Below are 19,402 nucleotides of genomic sequence, written 5' to 3'. Positions count from 1 at the left end.
GTTACCCTCCCAAGTCCCAAACCCCCTCTTCTTTACTTCTGCACACAATTTCCCAATTAACCAAGTGATCCTTTTTTTCTTGTCCCGGCTCCCATAAGAAATCTCTCATCAACTTCTCTAGTTTCCTAGCTTCCCTAACTGGTATCACAAACTTACTATCCCACTCCTCTCTCTCTAGACCTCCCACCATTCTGCATTGGCCTTTTGTTTTTGTCATGACCACTGGCCCTTGTTCTACCCTGCTGTTGCTGAGATATGCCTTCTCCCTTATGGAGGCTTTTTTATCATTTGCTACTCTTTGGACTAAGAACTCTTTGAGCAACCAGTCAACTTCCCCCCAATCTTGGTTCTGTTTTCCTGCTGGTAGACACACCAGTTGCCTTCGTCCCTTACCAAAAAATTCAGCCAAAGCTATGAAGAAACCTTTTCTATTCCTCTTACATTCAACAATATATCTTCTCCCTTCTAATGTACTAAAATCCTGCCAGTTTATCTGCTTACCTTTTGAACAGGCTCCAGCTATGAACTCTCTTAGCCACTCGATCACTTCTAATCCTTCCAGCAATACTGTACCCTTTTTCGCTTCCCTTACCTTCAGGCTTACCTTCCCCTTGATTCTCATCTCTTCGAACATGAGATTTTTTGCTTCTATCTTCAAGGATCTTCTCCACTGACCTGCCTGCATGAACTCCATTAAAACATTCACTTCCCCAGTACCACTCTACAGCACTCTCTCCAACTGGTTTTCACATGTTGGTCTCTTGCCAGTTTATTTTTTATCTAGGATCTTAGGAAATGGAGTTCTTTCCCATTTCTCATATAGACTGTGGGTAGACATATTTTTATCAATATGTGGGTAGATTGATAAAAAAAAAGGTCATTTCAATTTTTTTGGCTCTTCCTTCTTTGTCTTTGAGTCTTAATTGGGATCTCGGATTTCGGAGGGGTTTGAGGGATGAGGAAGCAACTTATCTGTCAGAGCTTTTCCTTCTTCTTGATAGTGTTTGCTTAGAGCTTTCTTGTCCAGATAGAAGAATTTGGTTCCCAAGCTCTAAAGGTTCCTTTTCTTGTGCCTCCTTTTTTAAAGCTCTTTGTTAGTCCCCTTCCTCTCTGTCCTTTCCTTGGAAAGAAGTGTGATTTCAGCTGATTCCCCCTAAAATTAAGGCTTTCTGTTGGGAAGTGGCTATTGGGGAAAATTAACACTCTGAATTATTTGCAAAAGAAGAGGCCTTTTCTGTGTATTTCTCCGAATTGGTGCACTCTATACAAATCTGATGGTGAATCTTGTTACCATTTACTATTTTCCTGTTCATTTGCTACAGATATATGGGATTGGTTTTTCTCTTTGTTTGGGTGCAGGTGGATTATGCCAATGGAGATAAAAATGCTATTTGACCCATCTACCTTTGCTTTACCAAAGAAGAGGGGAAGAGTAATGCGGAGGTACACTAGAGCAGCAATGGTGTGGACCTTGTGGGAAGAGAGAAATGCCAGAATCTTCCAAGAGAAAGAAAGGAGCAAACGACAAATTATGGAGTGTGTAATGACTAGGGTTGTACATTGGCTACAAACGTTGGAACTATTCAAAAATTTCACATTTGATGATATTTGGAGGAATTGGTCTTTAGTGGCTTCTAGCTCAGTGCAGAAGGTTAAGGCAAGGTTGGCTTGGATACCTCCCATTGAAGGATTTCTGAAACTAAACTTCGATGGGAGTAGTCAAGGCAACCTAGGCCCAACTGGAATAGGAGGGGTCATCAGAGACAAGGAAGGAAATTTAAGAGCACTCTTCTCAGGACCAGTGGGGAATGGAGACTCCTTAAAGGCAGAATTGTATGCAGCTCTACAAGGCGTACAGATTGCAAGAGAGTTAGGATTGGAAAATTTGGTGATAAAAGGGGACTTCAAGGTGGTGGTGGGTTGGTTAAAAAACCCAGATTCAGTGATTTGGGCTTACAGAAATGAAATGAAGAAATTCAAATGGATTACTCAGCAGATGGATGTAACTATACAATGGGTGGGGTGTATTGATAAAAAAAAAGAAACTATACAATGGGTGGGGAGGGAGGCAAATGCTTTTGCTGATTCTCTAGCTAAACAAGGAGTAACTAGGGATCAGTTGTACTGGACCCACTTGTAACTTTATGATGTTTCTGTATTAATGAGTGAGGCTGCACCTTGCACCTCATATTGGGATGCTTGTAATGGACTTTTTATCATTTGCTTCTAATGAAATCAATTGAACTTTTATCTATGAAAAAAAAAGAAGTGACTTTGTGAAGCTTCAATATGTGAAGTCTAGACTGAAGATATGGAGCAAAGGAACTCTTAATCCTATTTCCACTGAAAAAGATAGAATCTGGAAAGAGTTGACTTTGTTAGATGATAAAGAAGCTAAGGGTTTGCTTGATTGGGATGAATTGGAGAAAGGGTGTTGTGTTAAGCTTGAGTGGGAGAATATTGTATGGAGGGAAGAAATGTATTGGAGGCATAGATCTAGAGTGCAATGGATCAAGGAGGGAGATGGCAATACGTGTTACTTCCACAACGCCTGGTCTCCTAGGCAATGCCTAGGCGATAGATTTTTTTAAGTAAAAAACATATATCCTAGGGTGGTTCCCTAGGTTCCATAACCATATTTCCTTAATAATTATCCATAATTTTCATAAGAAAAGTATAAACTTCATGTTTAAGTCTAGAAAATCAACATATTCGTGAGAAGAACAAGGAGAAAGAAAAGAAATTAAAAAATATAGGGGCTGAACCCCTATTTTTGTTAAAGGAAAAGAAGAAAAAAAAGGTGGAAGGAAATGATTAGACAAATTTTAAGTTCTTCCTTACTTATTGGTTCAGATTTTGAAGTCTTTGAGGGTTCAATACAGTAGTTAACAATGTCTGTGTTGATTAAACCCTAACAAATTAGAAAATAATAAAAAGAAATTAGTATATTTTTTTGATCAGTAAAAAGAAAGAAAAAAGAAATTAGTATATAAACACACAAAATTAATAGTTTAGTTTAGTAATGTCTATTTTATAATTATAATATTAAAAGATTAAGAATGTAAAAGTTTTTTATAACACAATATACAAAACTACTTGGCAATTAGGCAAGGTGAGCCTCCAAGGGTACAACAATATGAGAAACTATTGAACTAAGTATCTAGGAAACTATTTTTCCATTATCCAGATTCTATTGTGAATAGGCCTTGGTGTTGATTTCATCAGGTTGATGGTAAACTTTCTTCATAAGCAGTTCACATTCTTCTCATGGGTACAACAATATGAGTAAGGGTGTCAATGGGCTGGTTTTGGATTGGATCCCATCCAGTCCAAAATCAATTTGGACGGACCAACAAGACATATTGGATTGGACCAATCCGGTCCAAAATATTTATTAGATTGGATTGGACCCGGTCCGTCTGTAATAAATTTATATTGGATTGGGTTGGATTAAGCCAATATCTGGTCCATTGTTATAAGATAAGAATATAGGTGTCAATGGACTGGGTTTGGGTTGAAACCAATCTAAATCAAAACGAATTTGAACATATTGGATGGTCCAGACATTCAATTGGACTGGTCCAAAATATTCATTGGATTGGATTGGACCTGGTCCATTTATAATGGACTCACATATGGACTGGATTGGATTGGACCAAATCCTGTCCAATTGACACCCCTAGATTTGAGAAACTATTGAACTAGGTATCCAGGAAACTATTTTTCCATTATCCAGATACAATTGTGGATAGGCCTTGGTGTCGATTTCATCAGGTTTAGTAACTTTTCCATTCAAATATCCCTCCAGAACTTTTCCTTCAACAAAGAAATCAAAATGGAACTTCCACCATGCTGTAATTAGTTCCATCAAACTTCATGGGAATGATAAGCCTTCTTAGCCATTCTAGATAATAATCACAGTTCAAACAGAGGAATAACAGTACTAAAATCAATGCTCAAATGAGATAAACTAGTGATAAACCTGCCAAATTCAATCAGAAACAATCCAAACACAAAGCAGGAGTAACATCCCATCGAATGGAACAAGATTTCTCAGCAGAAATCTCACAACAGCAGGTGTAGGTTGATGGCAATCCAAAGAAGGAAGGTTCCGGGACTGTTGATCATAAGGCAGGATCAAAACCCCTCTACAATTGAATCCAACTTCAGATCAGATCAAATGGATAATGAAAGAAGGCCAGACTGACACTAACTCCAGATTCTTAGGATGATCGGATCAGCCGATCAGAAGAAATGAAAAAAATACCGACCTGCTGGGCGTCTTCTCCAGGAAAACTCTACTAGTTTCGGTTGATCAAGACAACCTTCAAAAAGTCCTCAAACAGGACTTGGTGATAATCCAACGACTCCCCAAACAATCCTCCAACATCCAAAAACTGAAACAGAATCAACAGCTGGTAGAGTGGAAACAATAATAGGGATTCCAGGGGTGTCAATGTAATGATTGACCTCCACCCCCAAAGAGTGGAAACAATAATAAAAGAATAAAAGTAAAGTACAATAGGGATTATAGTAGTTAAAAGTTATTGTGTGATAGAAAAAAGAAAAAGAAAAGAAAAGAAGAAAGAGAAGAGGAAGAGACGAAGAAGTGTTTGTCGAGAGAATGAGGTGTGTTACTGTTCACACCTAGAAACTTGATATTTGAACATAATGAAAAATTACAAAAAATCCCAGAAATAGGTGCCCTAATACAAAAACATATAGAAGGACAAAACTGCCCTTACACTCTCAACACTCCCCCTCAAGATGAACATAGATATTTATCATGCTCAGCTTGCCCAAATTGTTGTTAAGTTTTGGCTTGGGAACACCTTTAATGAGACAATCGACGAACTGATCTTCAGACCTCACAAAAGGTAAACAAATCTCTCCACTGGCAATTCTTTTTCTAATGAAGTGCTTGTCAATCTCTATATGCTTTGTACAATCATGTTGAACAGGATTGCAGACTATATTTATGGCCAGCTTGGTTGTCACAATATAAGATCATTGGAGTATCAATTTGTACACCTATTTCTTTCAACAAGTTTTTTTTTTTTTTTAATCAATAACAAAGGATTTCATTAATTAGAGAAAAAGGAATACAAAGGGGAGGTAACCTCTCTTATCCCCCCCACACAAGAAACATTGCAGAAAATTACAGTTGAGCCCAAAAGGAGTTTGCACATCTCTTAACCCAAGCTACTTTAACTTCCATTTCTTTTTTCAACCACTTGAATTTTTTCTTCTCATTGCTATACATCCACAAGCCAGTTTTATCTCCCTTTAGCCAATCTATCACCAGCTTAGAATCTCCTTTGATGATCAGCTTCCTCAAGTTTAAGTCCTTAGCTCTTTGAATACCTTCTAAAGCTGCCAAAATCTCAGCTTTAAGAGAGTCACCCTCTTCAATTGGGCCTGAGAACAAAGAAGTTATTTTCCCTTTTCCATCCCTTTTCCATCCCCAATACCCTAAGGCCCTGGGTTACCAATGCTGCTTCCTTCAAAGTTCAATTTATAGAATCCACTTGGAGGGGGGACCAAGTTGGAACTGAAACCTCTTGAACCGGGGCTGAAAAGGCAATTTCTTTCCATTTTCTTGACAAATCATCTATTGAGACATTGTTGAAGAGATCCATTGATTTAAGCCAATGGAATACCTTGGAGCAAATCACCTCCTGAATGGTTTCCTTATTCCTCTCCTTCATTGAAAAAATTCTGGAATTCCTTTCTTCCCAGACAGTCCAAACAACAACTCTCACACAACGCCACATTATTCTTCTCCTTTTCTTTGGCAATCTAGAAAAGGAAGGAGCAAACAAACTTTTAACATCTGGTGGTGGGGCCCACCTGCATCCAAACAAAGAAGAAAACTATTCCCATAAACCTTTAGCAAATGAGCAAGAGATCAATAAATGGTAGTAATTCTCACCATCAACCTTACAAAGACAACACCAATAAGGATACAAACAACTCTTTGTTCTTTTTATTTGAAGCACATCACAGGTGTTGATTCTTTCCAAGTAAGCTTCCTAGCAAAAACAACCAATCCTAGGAGGGATAGGTTTTCTCCACAACTCTTTAACAGGAAAAGGTAGACTCCCAATAGTATCCGGTTGGGTTAGGGTTTTGAAAAAGGAAGAGCAAGTAAACAAACCATGAGTAGTGGGGGTCCGGATTCTTCTATCAGCTTGAAGTGGGTCCAAGTACACCCCATCAAGTACGCTCAAGAGAGACAAAGTACTACTTAACTCAGCATCCCTAATAGCCCTTCTTAAACCCAAATCCCAACCAAATCCAGAACCAGAATTGTAAGGAACTAGGAAGGTAGAGATAGGCTCATTTTTATAAAGCGGCAAAGCCGACTACTATCAATATATTGTTCTTAGTAGTCGACTACTATCAGTATACTATTCCTAGTTGTCGGTTACATGATGAAGAGGTTTCCTAGTAGTCGACTACTGGGACACTATTGTAATTTTATCTCTTGTACTTTGATTGCCCTAATATATAATAGAATGGCTAGCACTGCTAGCACACTTTTGAGCCTTTCTCACATTGTTTCTCTCTTTTTTTCTCTTTTTTGTCTTCTTGGAAAACAAAAACAATATTACTTCTTTTGTTACTTGCAAAATATGTGGTTCTACATTACTTTGATAGTTGACAAACTTCACACTATAGACTAGAACTAAGCAAAGGCTCAAACAAACTAGAAAACAAAAACATCAGTGGACCAAAAGACACATGCCCAAGACGGTGATGCCACAATTTCAATTGACTTAGTTTCTTATCATGATAGGACTCAAATTGACACATTAACCCTAACTTTGGAGACTGATAAAGAAGATAAACTCCATCGGCCTGATGTCCATTGCCATTTGTCTTCCTGTACTCAGATCTTGAAAGACACAATAAGATGGAATGAAGGTTACATAACAGTTATGAGATTTGGTAAGGGAACTAATAAATATAAGATTTTTATGCAATTGTGGAACTTGGAATACAGAGTTCAGAGTTGTTGGTAAGTTTAACTTCACCCAAACCTGAGATTGGAGTCTGAGATCCATCAATAATGGTAATGTTACCTTTCACTGAAAATAATCTATAAGTGGTTAAGTAGGAAGGCATATCGGTCATATGATCATTGGCTCCTTTGCAGTACTATAGTACCTGATTTTGCAAAGGCACTGGAAGGTGTATGTGAACCAGCAGATGTAGACAACCCACTCTTTACGTTGAAGTAAGATGCCTCTTAGTTTGTTCATCACATTGGAGGTGTCATGAGTAGGTGCTTGAGTAGGAGGATTTCCCTTAAGCATATTCGTCTGAGAATCATGACTACCTGTAGCAACATGAGCATTTCCCTTCTTTCGAGTTTTAAACTTTTCAAGCTTTAGGTGGGGATTCAATTTTCAATATCCATCCTTGGTGTGCTTTGACTTCTTGTAATATTCACAAATAATCTCTTTAGGTTTTTCAAACATAGGAGGTTTACCAGAACTCTGGGTTTTGTGGACACAAGGGCAGTGTGCTCACCTATATGTACTTACATCATAGCATTCCTTCTCTCCTCATTCTGCACGAGGGAATATGCTGTGGAGAGTGACAAGATATCATCACTAAGGATGTGTTGCTTGGTGAAGTCATAGTCAGCATTCAGTCCAACAAGGAAATCAAAAACTTGGTTTTTCTCAATTTACTTTCTGTTTTGTTCAACATCAACAGGATCCTTCCACACCAAAGCCTTTAAATGATCAATTTCTTCCCAAATTGATTATAGGGAAGAGAAATACATAGCCACCGACCTCTCCCCCTGACACATATTACATGCTTCGCTCCTTAATTGATAGATTCTAACAATGTTTTTAGCTTGGGAATAAGTGGCAGTTAACCTGTCCTAAATATCCTTGGCTGTTGAAAGGAACATATAGTTGCGGGTGATGTGTGGCTAGCCTACATAAAGCATACAAGCCATGACATGACTGACAGATTATTCTGCTCCTATTTGGATCTTCAGGCTTTGGTTTAACTTCCTTACTAGTAATAAATCCAAGCTTACCTCTCCCACTGATTGTAGGCTTAGCTGATTGGGACCATTCAAGGGAATTTGTCCCATCAAGTTTTATGGTAGTAATCTGTCCACTGGCATTATCATTACCTCCCAGGAAGACATAGGTAGACACACGGACATCATTGTGTGAGTCCATTGATCACAATCCTTCCAAAAACAATATTTCTCATCAACACTACAGTATCCCAACTCTAGCTGAACACCCAAAACCCTTTGCCACAAGATTGAACAAGGGTTGCATCAATAAAATAAGGGAAAAACAGGTGCTGGTAACAAAATGGTGGAAGAAAAAAGTTTTCTCAAAAATGTTTTAGGGCTCCAAAAGGTTGAGGATCACTTCCTGCAGACTTAGTAATTTCCCACGATCCAAACACAAGAAGTTTTAAAGGCAGCCAACCCACCATATGAGAATACAAGCCCCAAACTTCAGATCTGGAATTTTCACCAATTTTCATCCAGAAAATCCAAAAAAAAAAACAATCTTAAACATCTTCAACCTACCATGAAACATATACCAAAATTCCTTTAAAATTGAGGTGCATCAATGTGCATAAAAAACACATAGGGCTGTACGGACTGTTGACGTCAACTGGTGGCATGCTGATGTCAGTAGGTTTGTCTGTGAGTCACGACCAGCAGAAGATGATTCCCTTGATCTCAAGGTGCTCTGATACCAAGTTAGAAGGTATTGTGTGATAAGAGGAAAGAAAAGAAAAAAGAGGAGAGAAGAAGAGACGAAGAGGTGTTTGTTGAGAGAATGAGGTGTGTTACTGTTCACACCTATAAACTTGATATTTTAACATAATGACTAAACTAGTGGAGGGGGCCCTGCGTTGCAGGGGCTTGCCATAAACTATTAGGCTCGAGCTTGATTCGAATTAGAGACTTGAGCTCGAGCTCGAGCTCGGCTCGAGTCAAAAGCTAGGAAGTTTGTGCTCGGCTACCTTTGATTGCAGGTCTCTCAAGTAGCCGAGGTGCCGAACTGAGGTCTCCCTCAATTTCCGAGGTGCCAAACCGATGTCTCCCTCAATTGCTGAAGTGTTGAGCTGAGGTTTCCCTAGTAGGCGAGGTGTCGAGCTAAGGTCTCCCTTAGTTGGCAAGGTGCCGCCGAGCTGAGGTCTCCCTCAGTTGTCAAGGTGTTGAGCCGAGATCTCCCACAGTGACCGAGGTGTCGAGTTGAGGTCTCCCTCAGTGATCGAGGTGTCGTCTAGCTCGAGCTCGATTCGAATTAGAGACTTGAGCTTGAGCTCAAAAGTTTAAGCTTGGCACGACTCGAACTTGACTACCTTTGATTGCAGGTCCCCTAGCAGTGAGCTGAGGTCTCCCTCAGTTGGAGAGAGAGTGGCATTCTTGTAATTTATAATGAGAGAGAGAGATGGCAGGAGAGAGAGAGAGAGTTGGTAGGAGAGAGAGTGGCATTCTTGTAATTTGAAAGAAATGAGAGAGAGAGAGTTGGTAGGAGAGAGTGGCATTCTTGTAATTTGAAAGAAAAAAAAGCAAAAGAGAGAGTTGGTAGAGAGTGGCATTCTTGTAATTTCTAAGAAAAAAGGCAAAAAATACTGTTAGATTCCATTTCCCTCATCCTCAGGCCTTCTTACATACACATTTCAGCTTAAAATATTTATATAGATTACAAAAGAAGCAACTAGTTGCCCTAATACAAAAACATATAAAAGGAAAAAACTGCCCTTACTCAACAATAGTATTACAGTACATCAAGATTCTCCACACCAAGTGTTGATAATTTTGTTGCATTGATGTGCTAAGCTAATTATTTGGCTATTTCATGTGGATGAATAACCATGGATTGAAACATGTAACTGGTGCTTAAATGTTTAGGAATTTACATTCCACTGGTCCTCTTCTTTTGATTTGGTGCATTCTAATTATCTACATAGGCCAATTTGTAGCAGTTCTTAGTGCCAATAGAATAAGTTATTTTAGGCATTAATTTTATAATTTTCAATCCACTTTGTAAATAATATTTATGCTAAATGTGCAGGGGGAGGTTTTCATTCGGGGAAGGAAGAGGCATGGTCTGATTAGTGACGAGGAGATAACAGGCCTTAGGATTGGTTTGGTACATCTTGTCTTCTATGTTGTATTATTATTAGTAGTATAGGGTTTGTCTTTCTGGAAAATAATTTGATGCTTGTATTTCCTTTTATTTTGATAACAGGTATTTCAGAGTGCTGCACTTTTTGATTCTTTAACAGTTCGTGAAAATGTTGGTTTCCTTTTGTAAGTGAAACTCTGCATTATCTTATAATTGATATCCACTCTTTTTTCCAGATCAGGAAGATTAATTCTTGCAATAACTGACATCATGCCTAATTTGGTATGCTGCTGGATAGGTATGAAAATTCCTTAATGTCCAAGGAGCAAATAGCAGAGCTTGTGACTGAAAATTTGGCTGCTGTTGGGTTGAAGGTATGGTTGAAAGGGCAACTGCTGTGCATGTTTCTAGCAATTTTATAAGGACAAGGATTTTTTTTTTTTTTTCTTTGTGGGGGTGGGGGGGGGGGGGGGGTGTGTCTGATCTGACATGTGTCCTAGAAGAAAGTAACATTTTATGGGAAAAATGGAATTCATATTGTATGTTGGTTGTTCATTTATATCAAATAATCTAGGGGGAAAAAAAAGGAAAACCTTACATTGAAGTGCCCCTCAAGAATCCAATGTGTGTTTGACATGGATACTTCATCCATTTAGGAGAGTATGCAAAACTAGTTTCTAGCATGTAAAGTAGCGTATATTGAGTGTTAAACTATCATATGTTTATTCTTTAGTGCTGCAGGGGCACATTTGTAATTTTTTCTCTTGATTTTTATGTCTTGGGTCGCCCTAGTATAAATATTTAAACTGACGCTGCCAGCCTATCTTTTTGATTCTGAATCTTTCTTCTCTCTTCTCTCCTCTGACTTTCTAACACTTCCTACTAAGAAAACATGGTATCAGAGCATCGGCTTTGGGATTAAAGACAGTCCAATCAAGTTTTTTTTTTTTTTTTTCCTTCAGACTTCTTTTCTTTTTGGATTGAATCTAGAGGGAAGTGCATCAGCTGACCTGTAAGTGGTTCCTATGCTTTTTTCCCCTTTTTTTTCTTGTATGCCAAGAAATCACCCGAAAGAGGGGTGAATAGAGTTCCATGTGGTTCGTGTGTTCCTTTTTGTACCCAGGTAGGTGGGTTGTATTGGTCTGTATGACCTGTACCTGCTGCAGCATCAGTTCTCTACATTGTTTTGGTGATTGCAGTGCTTGTGTGGCCTGAAATAGGGTGACATGATACTTGTAGGGGCTGTCCATAACATGAATAGTCTGTTTTTTACCTCTGGAATTTTTTTCAGCAGTGTGGTAGTGTGTGATTTTTGGTGTGAACAAGGGGAATGATTCTATAGTGCTGGTTTGTAGAAATCAAGTGTTCTTATGATAGCAGTGATAATCTCTCTTTTCTGCTGTTCTTTGTGACTGAATAGTGAAATCAGACCTCTCCTAGCATGTCTTTTGAGGATTCATGGTGGATTGAGTGGGGGATTTGATATGAACTTTCCTATGGCTGTAATTCCCTTTGATGGACTTAGTTACCTAGAATGGTCAAAGGAAATTAAACTCTACATAACTGCAAGGCGAAAGATAGGTGATATTAATGGTAAGATTAAAGAGTCGAAGTCTGGGAGTGTAGACCATGATAAGTGGGATAAAGAAAATAGTATGGTGATGTTGAGCCTGCTACTGTCCATGCTGCCATAGGTCATGTGGCGTATGAGATTTGGGAGCAAGCTAAATGTACCTATTCAGAACAATGGCATTATGCAAAGATTTATCTTGCAAGCAGCTTCCTCAACCTGCAAGTAGGGGGAGAGGAGTTTCTCTGTATACTATAATTTGACCTTATTCCAACTTCAATAAAGAGAAGTAAAGTGAAAGAAAACAGAGAAAAAGAAGCAAAGGTAGAAGGTAGGGAAGAGATAGAGAAGAGGAAGAGAAGAAAAGAGGGAAGACAAGCAAGGAGAAGTCGAACTCACTCTCCTCACTGTTGACCCAGCTTGTATTAACATTTTACTGATTTCTGAAATGACAACAATGCCCCTAGATAAGCTACAACACATATAAGAGATAAAAAATAACAAGGGAAAAGACAAGTATGACCCTTCCAACTAATTCTAACAATTCTAAGACTCCCACTCAATCTAGAGCATATGTATCATAAAGTTCTAGTTTGTTACAAATGTAATCCATCCTTGAGCGACCCAAACTTTTAGTAAAAATATCAATTGCTTGGTCTTCAGATTTAACATAGGGAGTAACAATATCTCCATTTGTTACTTTATCTCTCACAAAATGGCAATCAACTTCAATATGTTTAGTCCTTTCATGAAACATTGGATCGGAGGTAATATGTGTTGTGTCTTGGTTGTCACAAGATAATTTAATGGGTTGTCTAATTGTGATATTCATCTCCTGAAGAAGATGCTTTAGCCAAACTAGCTTACAAGTAGCATGGGCCATTGCTTGTATTTAGCTTCAGCACTACTCCTAACAACCACACTCTACTTCTTGCTTTTCCAAGTGACAAGATTTCTGTACAAGAAGGTACAATAACTTGTAGTAGACTTCCTGTCCGTTGGAGACCCTGCACAATTTGCATTTGAATACCCTACCAAAGATATATCTCCCCTTTTATTATACAACTCTCGACTGGGAGCACCCTTTAGATACATCAACTCCCTCATAATACCATCCAAATGAGTAGTCAACAGTTGTAGCATTCTACATGAATTGATTGAGGACTCCAACATTAAAGGAGATGTCAGGCCTAGTGATGGTAAGATAGACCAGCTTGCCTACCAATCTCCGGTATCTTGTGGGGTCTTCTAATGGCTCCTCCTGACTATCAATTATCTTCACATTGGGATCCATAGGAGACCTCGGGAAAGGGCTTCCTCTTTGCTAAGTATGGACATATGAAGTTGGTGACTTATACAGATGCTGATTAGGCTGGAAATATAAATGACAGGAGATCCACGTGTGGTTACTGTGTTATGGTAGCAGGAGATGTCTTGTAGAGAAGTAAAAAGCAATTTGTTGTAGCCAGATGCTTAGCTGAGGTAGAATATAGGACCATGGCCCATGGAGTTTCAAAGTTGTTGTAGCTTAAGTCCCTTCTAGAAGAGATGGGCATTGCCTATGATAAGCCTCTGATGTTGTACTATGATAATTAGCCAGCCATTAATATTGCTTATAATCCAGTTCAACATGATAGAACAAAGCACATTGAAGTAGACAAGCATTTCATAAGAGAAAGAGTGGCATCAAGAGATGTTTGCCTTCCTTTCATTTCTTTAGAAGAACATTTAGCAGATGTTTTGACCAAGGGTGTCCTAAAGCAAAGTTACAACACTATGTAAGCAAGCTGGGTATTATTGATATCTATGCTCAATATGATGGGCTGAATGGGCCTTAATCCTTTTATTTTATTTGTGCTGCTAATAGCGTGTCATGTTAAGTTAATGGGCCAGTTTTGTTTCTTTTTTATCATCTTTACTGAGTTAGCCACCCCACTGAGGGCATCCTTGTAATTGTACCTAAGTTACAATCAGCTTTAATAAAGGTTTTAGGCGACTGAAAAGAGGATCACTTAGCTCTCTTCTTTCTTCTTCTTCCCACTTTCTTCTTCCTTCTGAACTTCCTCTTTCTTCTTCTTTTTCTATTTTCTCTTAACTAAAACTCAGATTTATTTCTGGTTTATTTCCAACTCATTTCTCTGCTGATCACACAGCAGTAAATTTGATAAATCATTAAGTATATCTAATGGGCACCCTCTCTCTCATAACAGAAATTTATTAATCCAAAGGAGTGGCAAGGTACATGCATAAAGTACTAGACCAACATGGACCTCATGTACCTGGAGGCACAACTTGTTACAGAACTGATCTGTACTGGTTTCAGCCCTAGAATAACAGAGATTAGTAGCAGAGAGAGAGAGAGAGAACTGGTTCGGACTAGAGAACTATTCTATCTCTAGTCAGCCAGGTATTATTTATATGTTTCTAATTAAAAGCACAAAGACACTTATTAGGGGTGTCAACGGTATTCGAAAATCCGATTTCGAATCGAATTCGAGATTCAACATAATCGAATTGAATTTGGATAATTCGAATATTTAATCGGTTGAATTCAGATATCCTATTCATATCAAATAGCTAATCGGATTCGAATTTGGATATGACCTGATTCGATTCGGTAAATATCCAAATTCGACCGATTACTTAATTCTTATATAAAATATTTAAATGTTTTATATAATTTATATATATAATAATTGAATTATATAAGTAATTTATATATTTATGTAGTTTATATAAATAAAATATTTATTGATCAAATTCAAATTGAATATTCAAATATTTAATCGAATTCGAACATTAATTTTCAATATCTGCTGGATATCGAATCGAATTCGGATATCAGATTTCCTAATTGGGTTCAAACTTGGATATTGCCTGATTCAGTTCGAATTCGATCCATTTACACCCTTAACACTTATGCCCCTAATTAAGTATGGGACATAATGCTTAAACCAGAATATAAATGACTTTACACCACACTCTTAATATAAAATAAAATGACCAAAATACCCCTGTACAGCCGACTCTAACAAAACTCAACTCCATACGAATGCATAAGAGAAGAAGTGTCTTGTACTATGAAAAAAGGAGCCCTATCAACCCCTTCCCTATCAAGAGCATCCACCAAAATATTTTCTGATTTCATATCCAGTGGAATTAGATCTTCGCTCAGGATGCCAGGGTTTTAGCCTCTCTAGTAGGTGTCAATACCTCCACAGTTCACACCACTCTAAACCATCCTACAAGAATCTACAACTTACTGAACCTCTGCCCATGCTGGTCTGATATTCAGTCTAATCCCTGAAAATGTACCTTTATCTCAGCAATGCCTAAAGCAAACCTTAGTTTATCCTCAAAGCCTTTCTAAACTAAACTTTGGACTTTTATGCAAATATGCAAATTCATCACTCGAAGATGTGAAGAAAAAATTAACTTGACATTCATGCAGGGAGTTGAGGATCGATTGCCTTCGGAGCTGTCTGGTGGAATGAAGAAACGAGTGGCATTGGCTCGGTCGATAATTTATGACAACACAAAGGAGACAATAGAACCAGAGGTATGTTCAAATTAATATAACCAGTAGTTGAAGAGAGCTCTTCTCTTGTTTTTGGAATTTAATAGATGTTTTTCAGCCTATTTTGTTTTGCATGGCCAAAAGCAAGCTGTTTTTCTCATCTTTACATTATCTGGAAATACTCAAAATTTAGTAGCCTAGAAAGCAAAAGAAGTCATTACCTATAGCTGGATGTCTAGTGGAAGAACATGTATGACATGGTAGAAAAAAAATCTCCTATGCATAGATACCTGATGGATGGGTGCGGCTTATGAGTTGTTGTATGCCTCAAATGAATTGGTGAACACATCAGGCTTATAAGTTGTAAGCCTCAAAAGAAACATGGGCTCTGATGTCCTTTCATCTCTATTTTTATACTTTCTTAATGGAAATGAAAATTACAATGATACCCCAAATAATTAAAAGGTAAATTACTGAAACACCTTTAACATTAGTTCTCTATAGTAGTACAGCCCTTATGAATTATGATCAGTTTGAACCACACTGCTTTCTTAGATTCCGATTGATGATTGCCCCTGGTTTTTTATCTTACCTTTTTTTTTTCTCTTTGTTTGAATCTATAAAATTATATTTGGTCTATTGGAGACTGCATGATGCCATGATACTCATTTTTTGGAAACTTATGAGAAAGGTTACTTGCAATACAAACTTGTTATGTTTCTTAAGAGAATTTTCTTTTTCTTTTTGTTTTCCTGATTAGGTGCTCTTGTATGACGAACCTACTGCTGGACTTGATCCCATTGCATCTACTGTGGTTGAAGATCTGATCCGCTCTGTCCATTTGAAGGGTGAAGATGCTATGGGGAAACCAGGGAAAATTGCATCTTATGTGGTTGTCACTCACCAACATAGTACCATAAGAAGAGCTGTGGACAGGTAAATTTTCTATCAAATAACATTTATACTGTATTTGGTTTGATAAAAGAAAGTTGAGGGAAAGTTATTAAGGAATTTCACAAACTTTGTTGAGAACTTCCATCAATGTTCTGTTTTCTCTTATTTTATATCAAAACCAAATACATAGTATTTTCAAAATGTCTTAAGCTAACAGCAAGGTCTTTCAACATAGGTTATTGTTCCTCTATGAGGGGAGAGTCGTCTGGGAAGGAATGACTGATGAGTTCACCACATCAACAAATCCGATAGTGAGACAGGTAAAGTTGCATTGGGTGTGTCTCACGCCCCTTACTGCCTATCAATTAGTGTGAACAAAAGTAGGAATTGATATCTGAAAACTTGGTTCTGGCAGAGCCGCAGAATAAATACCAATTCTAAATAATGTTAATATTGATTCTAGGACTTGCAAATTTTTAGTCAATTAAGAATGATAGGATTTTGGAGAGAAAAAGGTTCTTTGAGTTTTGGAATAGCTCTACCAATGTTTTAAAAGGTATGGAAGGCAATATGCCTGGAGGCACGAGGCGCTCTCAAAATGACCTTGAGGTGCATGCTGGAGGCATTGATCCCTCTGAAGCATACACCTCGGGTAGGGCTGTCAATCAGTTGGTTCTACCTGGCAGACCCAAATTGACGGAACTGATTATATCGGTTCTGGTTCTGTGGTTTTGTCTCGACTAATAATTGGGTCAGTTTTGGATCTTGCTTGTTTCAATCCAACACAGACCCCGACTGATTATTTTGTTAGTATGTAAGGGCTTCCTAGTTATTTTGTAATTTTTATTATATTTTGTGTAAAAGTGTAAATTTGATAGATAATACATAAGACAATTATGATTAAAAACACTTGATTTATTAATATATAAATAATTTATTATTTTACTATCATTTTATTAAGGTTATATTATCAAAAAACAAGTTTTAGGTTATTTATTTAAATGATTATGGCTCAGTGTAATTGGGTTAGACCCAATTATTAATTGGGACGGTTCTGGGTTTATTGTTTTGATGGGACTGGTACAGGCAGTCCCAATCCAGACCCAACCCATTGACAGCCCTAACCTTGGGAGCATGAGGCATGCTAGGTGTGTGCCTCACACAGAAAGAAGAAAAGTATAGGAATGGGAAGGAAAAGGAACTCTGGCGGGGGCTCCGCTTCTGGACTGCCTTGGCTCCCCCCCAGGGCCACTATTCTGATGCAACCAATGTGTTTTTCTGTGCTAGGAGGCCCTGCTTCAACTAGCCTTGTGCATCCTCATTCTTCTTAATATGACATCTTTTAAAGAAACAAGAATCCTTTTCTTCTTCCTCTTCTTGAGGAGGCTTACACCTCATGTCTCTAGGTAGTGACACGCCTCCACGTTTTTAAACATTGAGCTGTACAAATCCTATGTATGGTTATTTAATTTCAAGAGTCCTTGGACTTCTAAAAGGGTGCACAAAACTATTCCTTTACTGTGTATCAAGTTTTCTTCTCTTTTGGCTCTCGTTTTCCAAAATCAGCCCGATGAATTGGCTCCAAAATCAAGCTGATTGAGTTTTTTTTTTTTTTTTTCTGCCCCTTAAATCTAGTTTGCTCGTTCTAACACTAATTAATTCTTTTTTTTTAATGGTAAGTTACCAATTCATCAAATACATGTTAGTTCTAAAATAGATTTTGTTTCTTATCTGGATTTCCAGTTTGCCTCTGGAAGCTTAGATGGACCAATCAACTATCTATGATGAGTACTCTACATACGATTGAAACACTTGGTCATGGCTTCTTGAATGTGGATAGCATCTCTGCGTTCAACTTGAGAAATCATCTGATCTTGGTGGATCTACCAAACTTGGAAGTTTGTGAAAAGTCGTTCAGGATGGATCTGCCATCTGATATTCACAATCTGATTCCTATATTTATTCTTTTTCCTTTTCTGTCTTTGGATTCTTCTTGTTGGTACTCTTATTTAATCTGCACAAGCTTACACTTCTTGGGGATTTATTTTGTGTTCCCCACTGGAGAAAAATGGAACGCATGAATAAGCTATTGTGCATTGGAAATGTATGACTACCCTAATGTTTTTTTTTTGTTATAAATTCTTATGAATTATGATTGCCATTTTATAAAAAGGCTAAAGATCAGCAATGCCAAGTAGTCAATATCGTATTGAGTATTGGGCAAATAGGAAAGATCATGTCTACAAAATCAGCTTAGCTTTGTCAAGGTTTAAACTTTAAAGTATTATGATTTTGGTGCCATTCCACGCATGTTGCACAGTACAGTTGATGGATAGTATGCAGATTATTTTGAACTTTTGTAATATTGTCCTTCGTAGTAGTTAATGTATCAGTGGGATAAAAAATTGATACATATCGGTACTTTGAACTTTTGTAATATTGTCTATCAATATATACTACCCATTGACAACGCCTTGTTAATTATATCTGGTTATCAAAATGACAGGGATCTTATCATTATGATTCTTGTTTAAATCAAGGTTCAAAGTATTGGCCAAGGCAAAGAGTCTTAAGACAATTTTTAAGAGAAATTAAATAAATTCTAAAAAATATATCATCAAACACCAAATGTAAATATCCGATGATTATAAATAAGTTATAAATACATTTAAAAATGATGAAAGAACTAAAATGTGTTAATATTTATAACTATATAAATTTTAGGAAAAATTTCCGATTAGTATCCTGTATTTTGGGCCTAGTGTCATTTTGGTCCTTAAAATGTGACAATTCAAAACATGTCAATCCAGCACCTACCATAAACCAGCCGTTAACCAGTTGTTAAATGTCATTTGAAAAAGTGCAATTGTCCTTCAAGTGTCATCTAATTTTCTTTATTAATTATCGAAACGTTAATAAAAATATGAACAGTCCCAAATCTTTTTTTTTCTTATATTCAAGAAAGTTGGGGTCACGTCTCACTGGGGTGGCTAGAACACTTTTGGCACCTCTTCTCCTATCTTCTTCTCTCCTTTCTTTTCTTCTCCAAGAACTTTCTGCTTCTATCTTCACATCCATCTCTTATTTTTTCCTTATTTTTACTTTCTAATTGGTATTAGAGCCTCATTTAGGGCTTATAAGGGAGATTCAATGCATGTTTGAGATCAGCAAACTACATAGAAGCTTAGAAGACCAATTAATTTAATCTAGAAAACCCAATTCTTTGTTTTTTTGGAGAGTGATTGTCCAAGGCTGGTGGTTGAATGACAAACGAAAATCATGAAGAATTGGAGA

At 37.5% G+C, this 19,402-nt stretch overlaps 1 protein-coding gene across 1 annotated transcript in view; it reads left to right on the top strand.

Annotated features, from left to right (window-relative positions):
* Nucleotides 1-18,280, top strand: part of ABCI13 (non-intrinsic ABC protein 11) — a 49,054-nt gene extending 30,774 nt beyond the window's left edge. Inside the window, exons 4-10 of the mRNA XM_010277668.3 lie at nucleotides 10,074-10,151; nucleotides 10,251-10,312; nucleotides 10,426-10,501; nucleotides 15,149-15,256; nucleotides 15,975-16,150; nucleotides 16,344-16,428; nucleotides 17,852-18,280. Coding sequence (XP_010275970.1) covers nucleotides 10,074-10,151; nucleotides 10,251-10,312; nucleotides 10,426-10,501; nucleotides 15,149-15,256; nucleotides 15,975-16,150; nucleotides 16,344-16,428; nucleotides 17,852-17,893 — 627 coding nt within the window. The 3' untranslated portion in view covers nucleotides 17,894-18,280. The remainder of the gene's footprint in view (nucleotides 1-10,073; nucleotides 10,152-10,250; nucleotides 10,313-10,425; nucleotides 10,502-15,148; nucleotides 15,257-15,974; nucleotides 16,151-16,343; nucleotides 16,429-17,851) is intronic.
* Nucleotides 18,281-19,402: the final 1,122 nt, after the last annotated feature.

This window comes from Nelumbo nucifera, chromosome 4 (genome assembly GCF_055504915.1).
Source record: "Nelumbo nucifera cultivar China Antique chromosome 4, China Antique-T2T, whole genome shotgun sequence".
Taxonomy (NCBI): Eukaryota; Viridiplantae; Streptophyta; class Magnoliopsida; order Proteales; family Nelumbonaceae; genus Nelumbo; species Nelumbo nucifera.
This window is presented reverse-complemented; position numbering and strand designations above follow the sequence as displayed.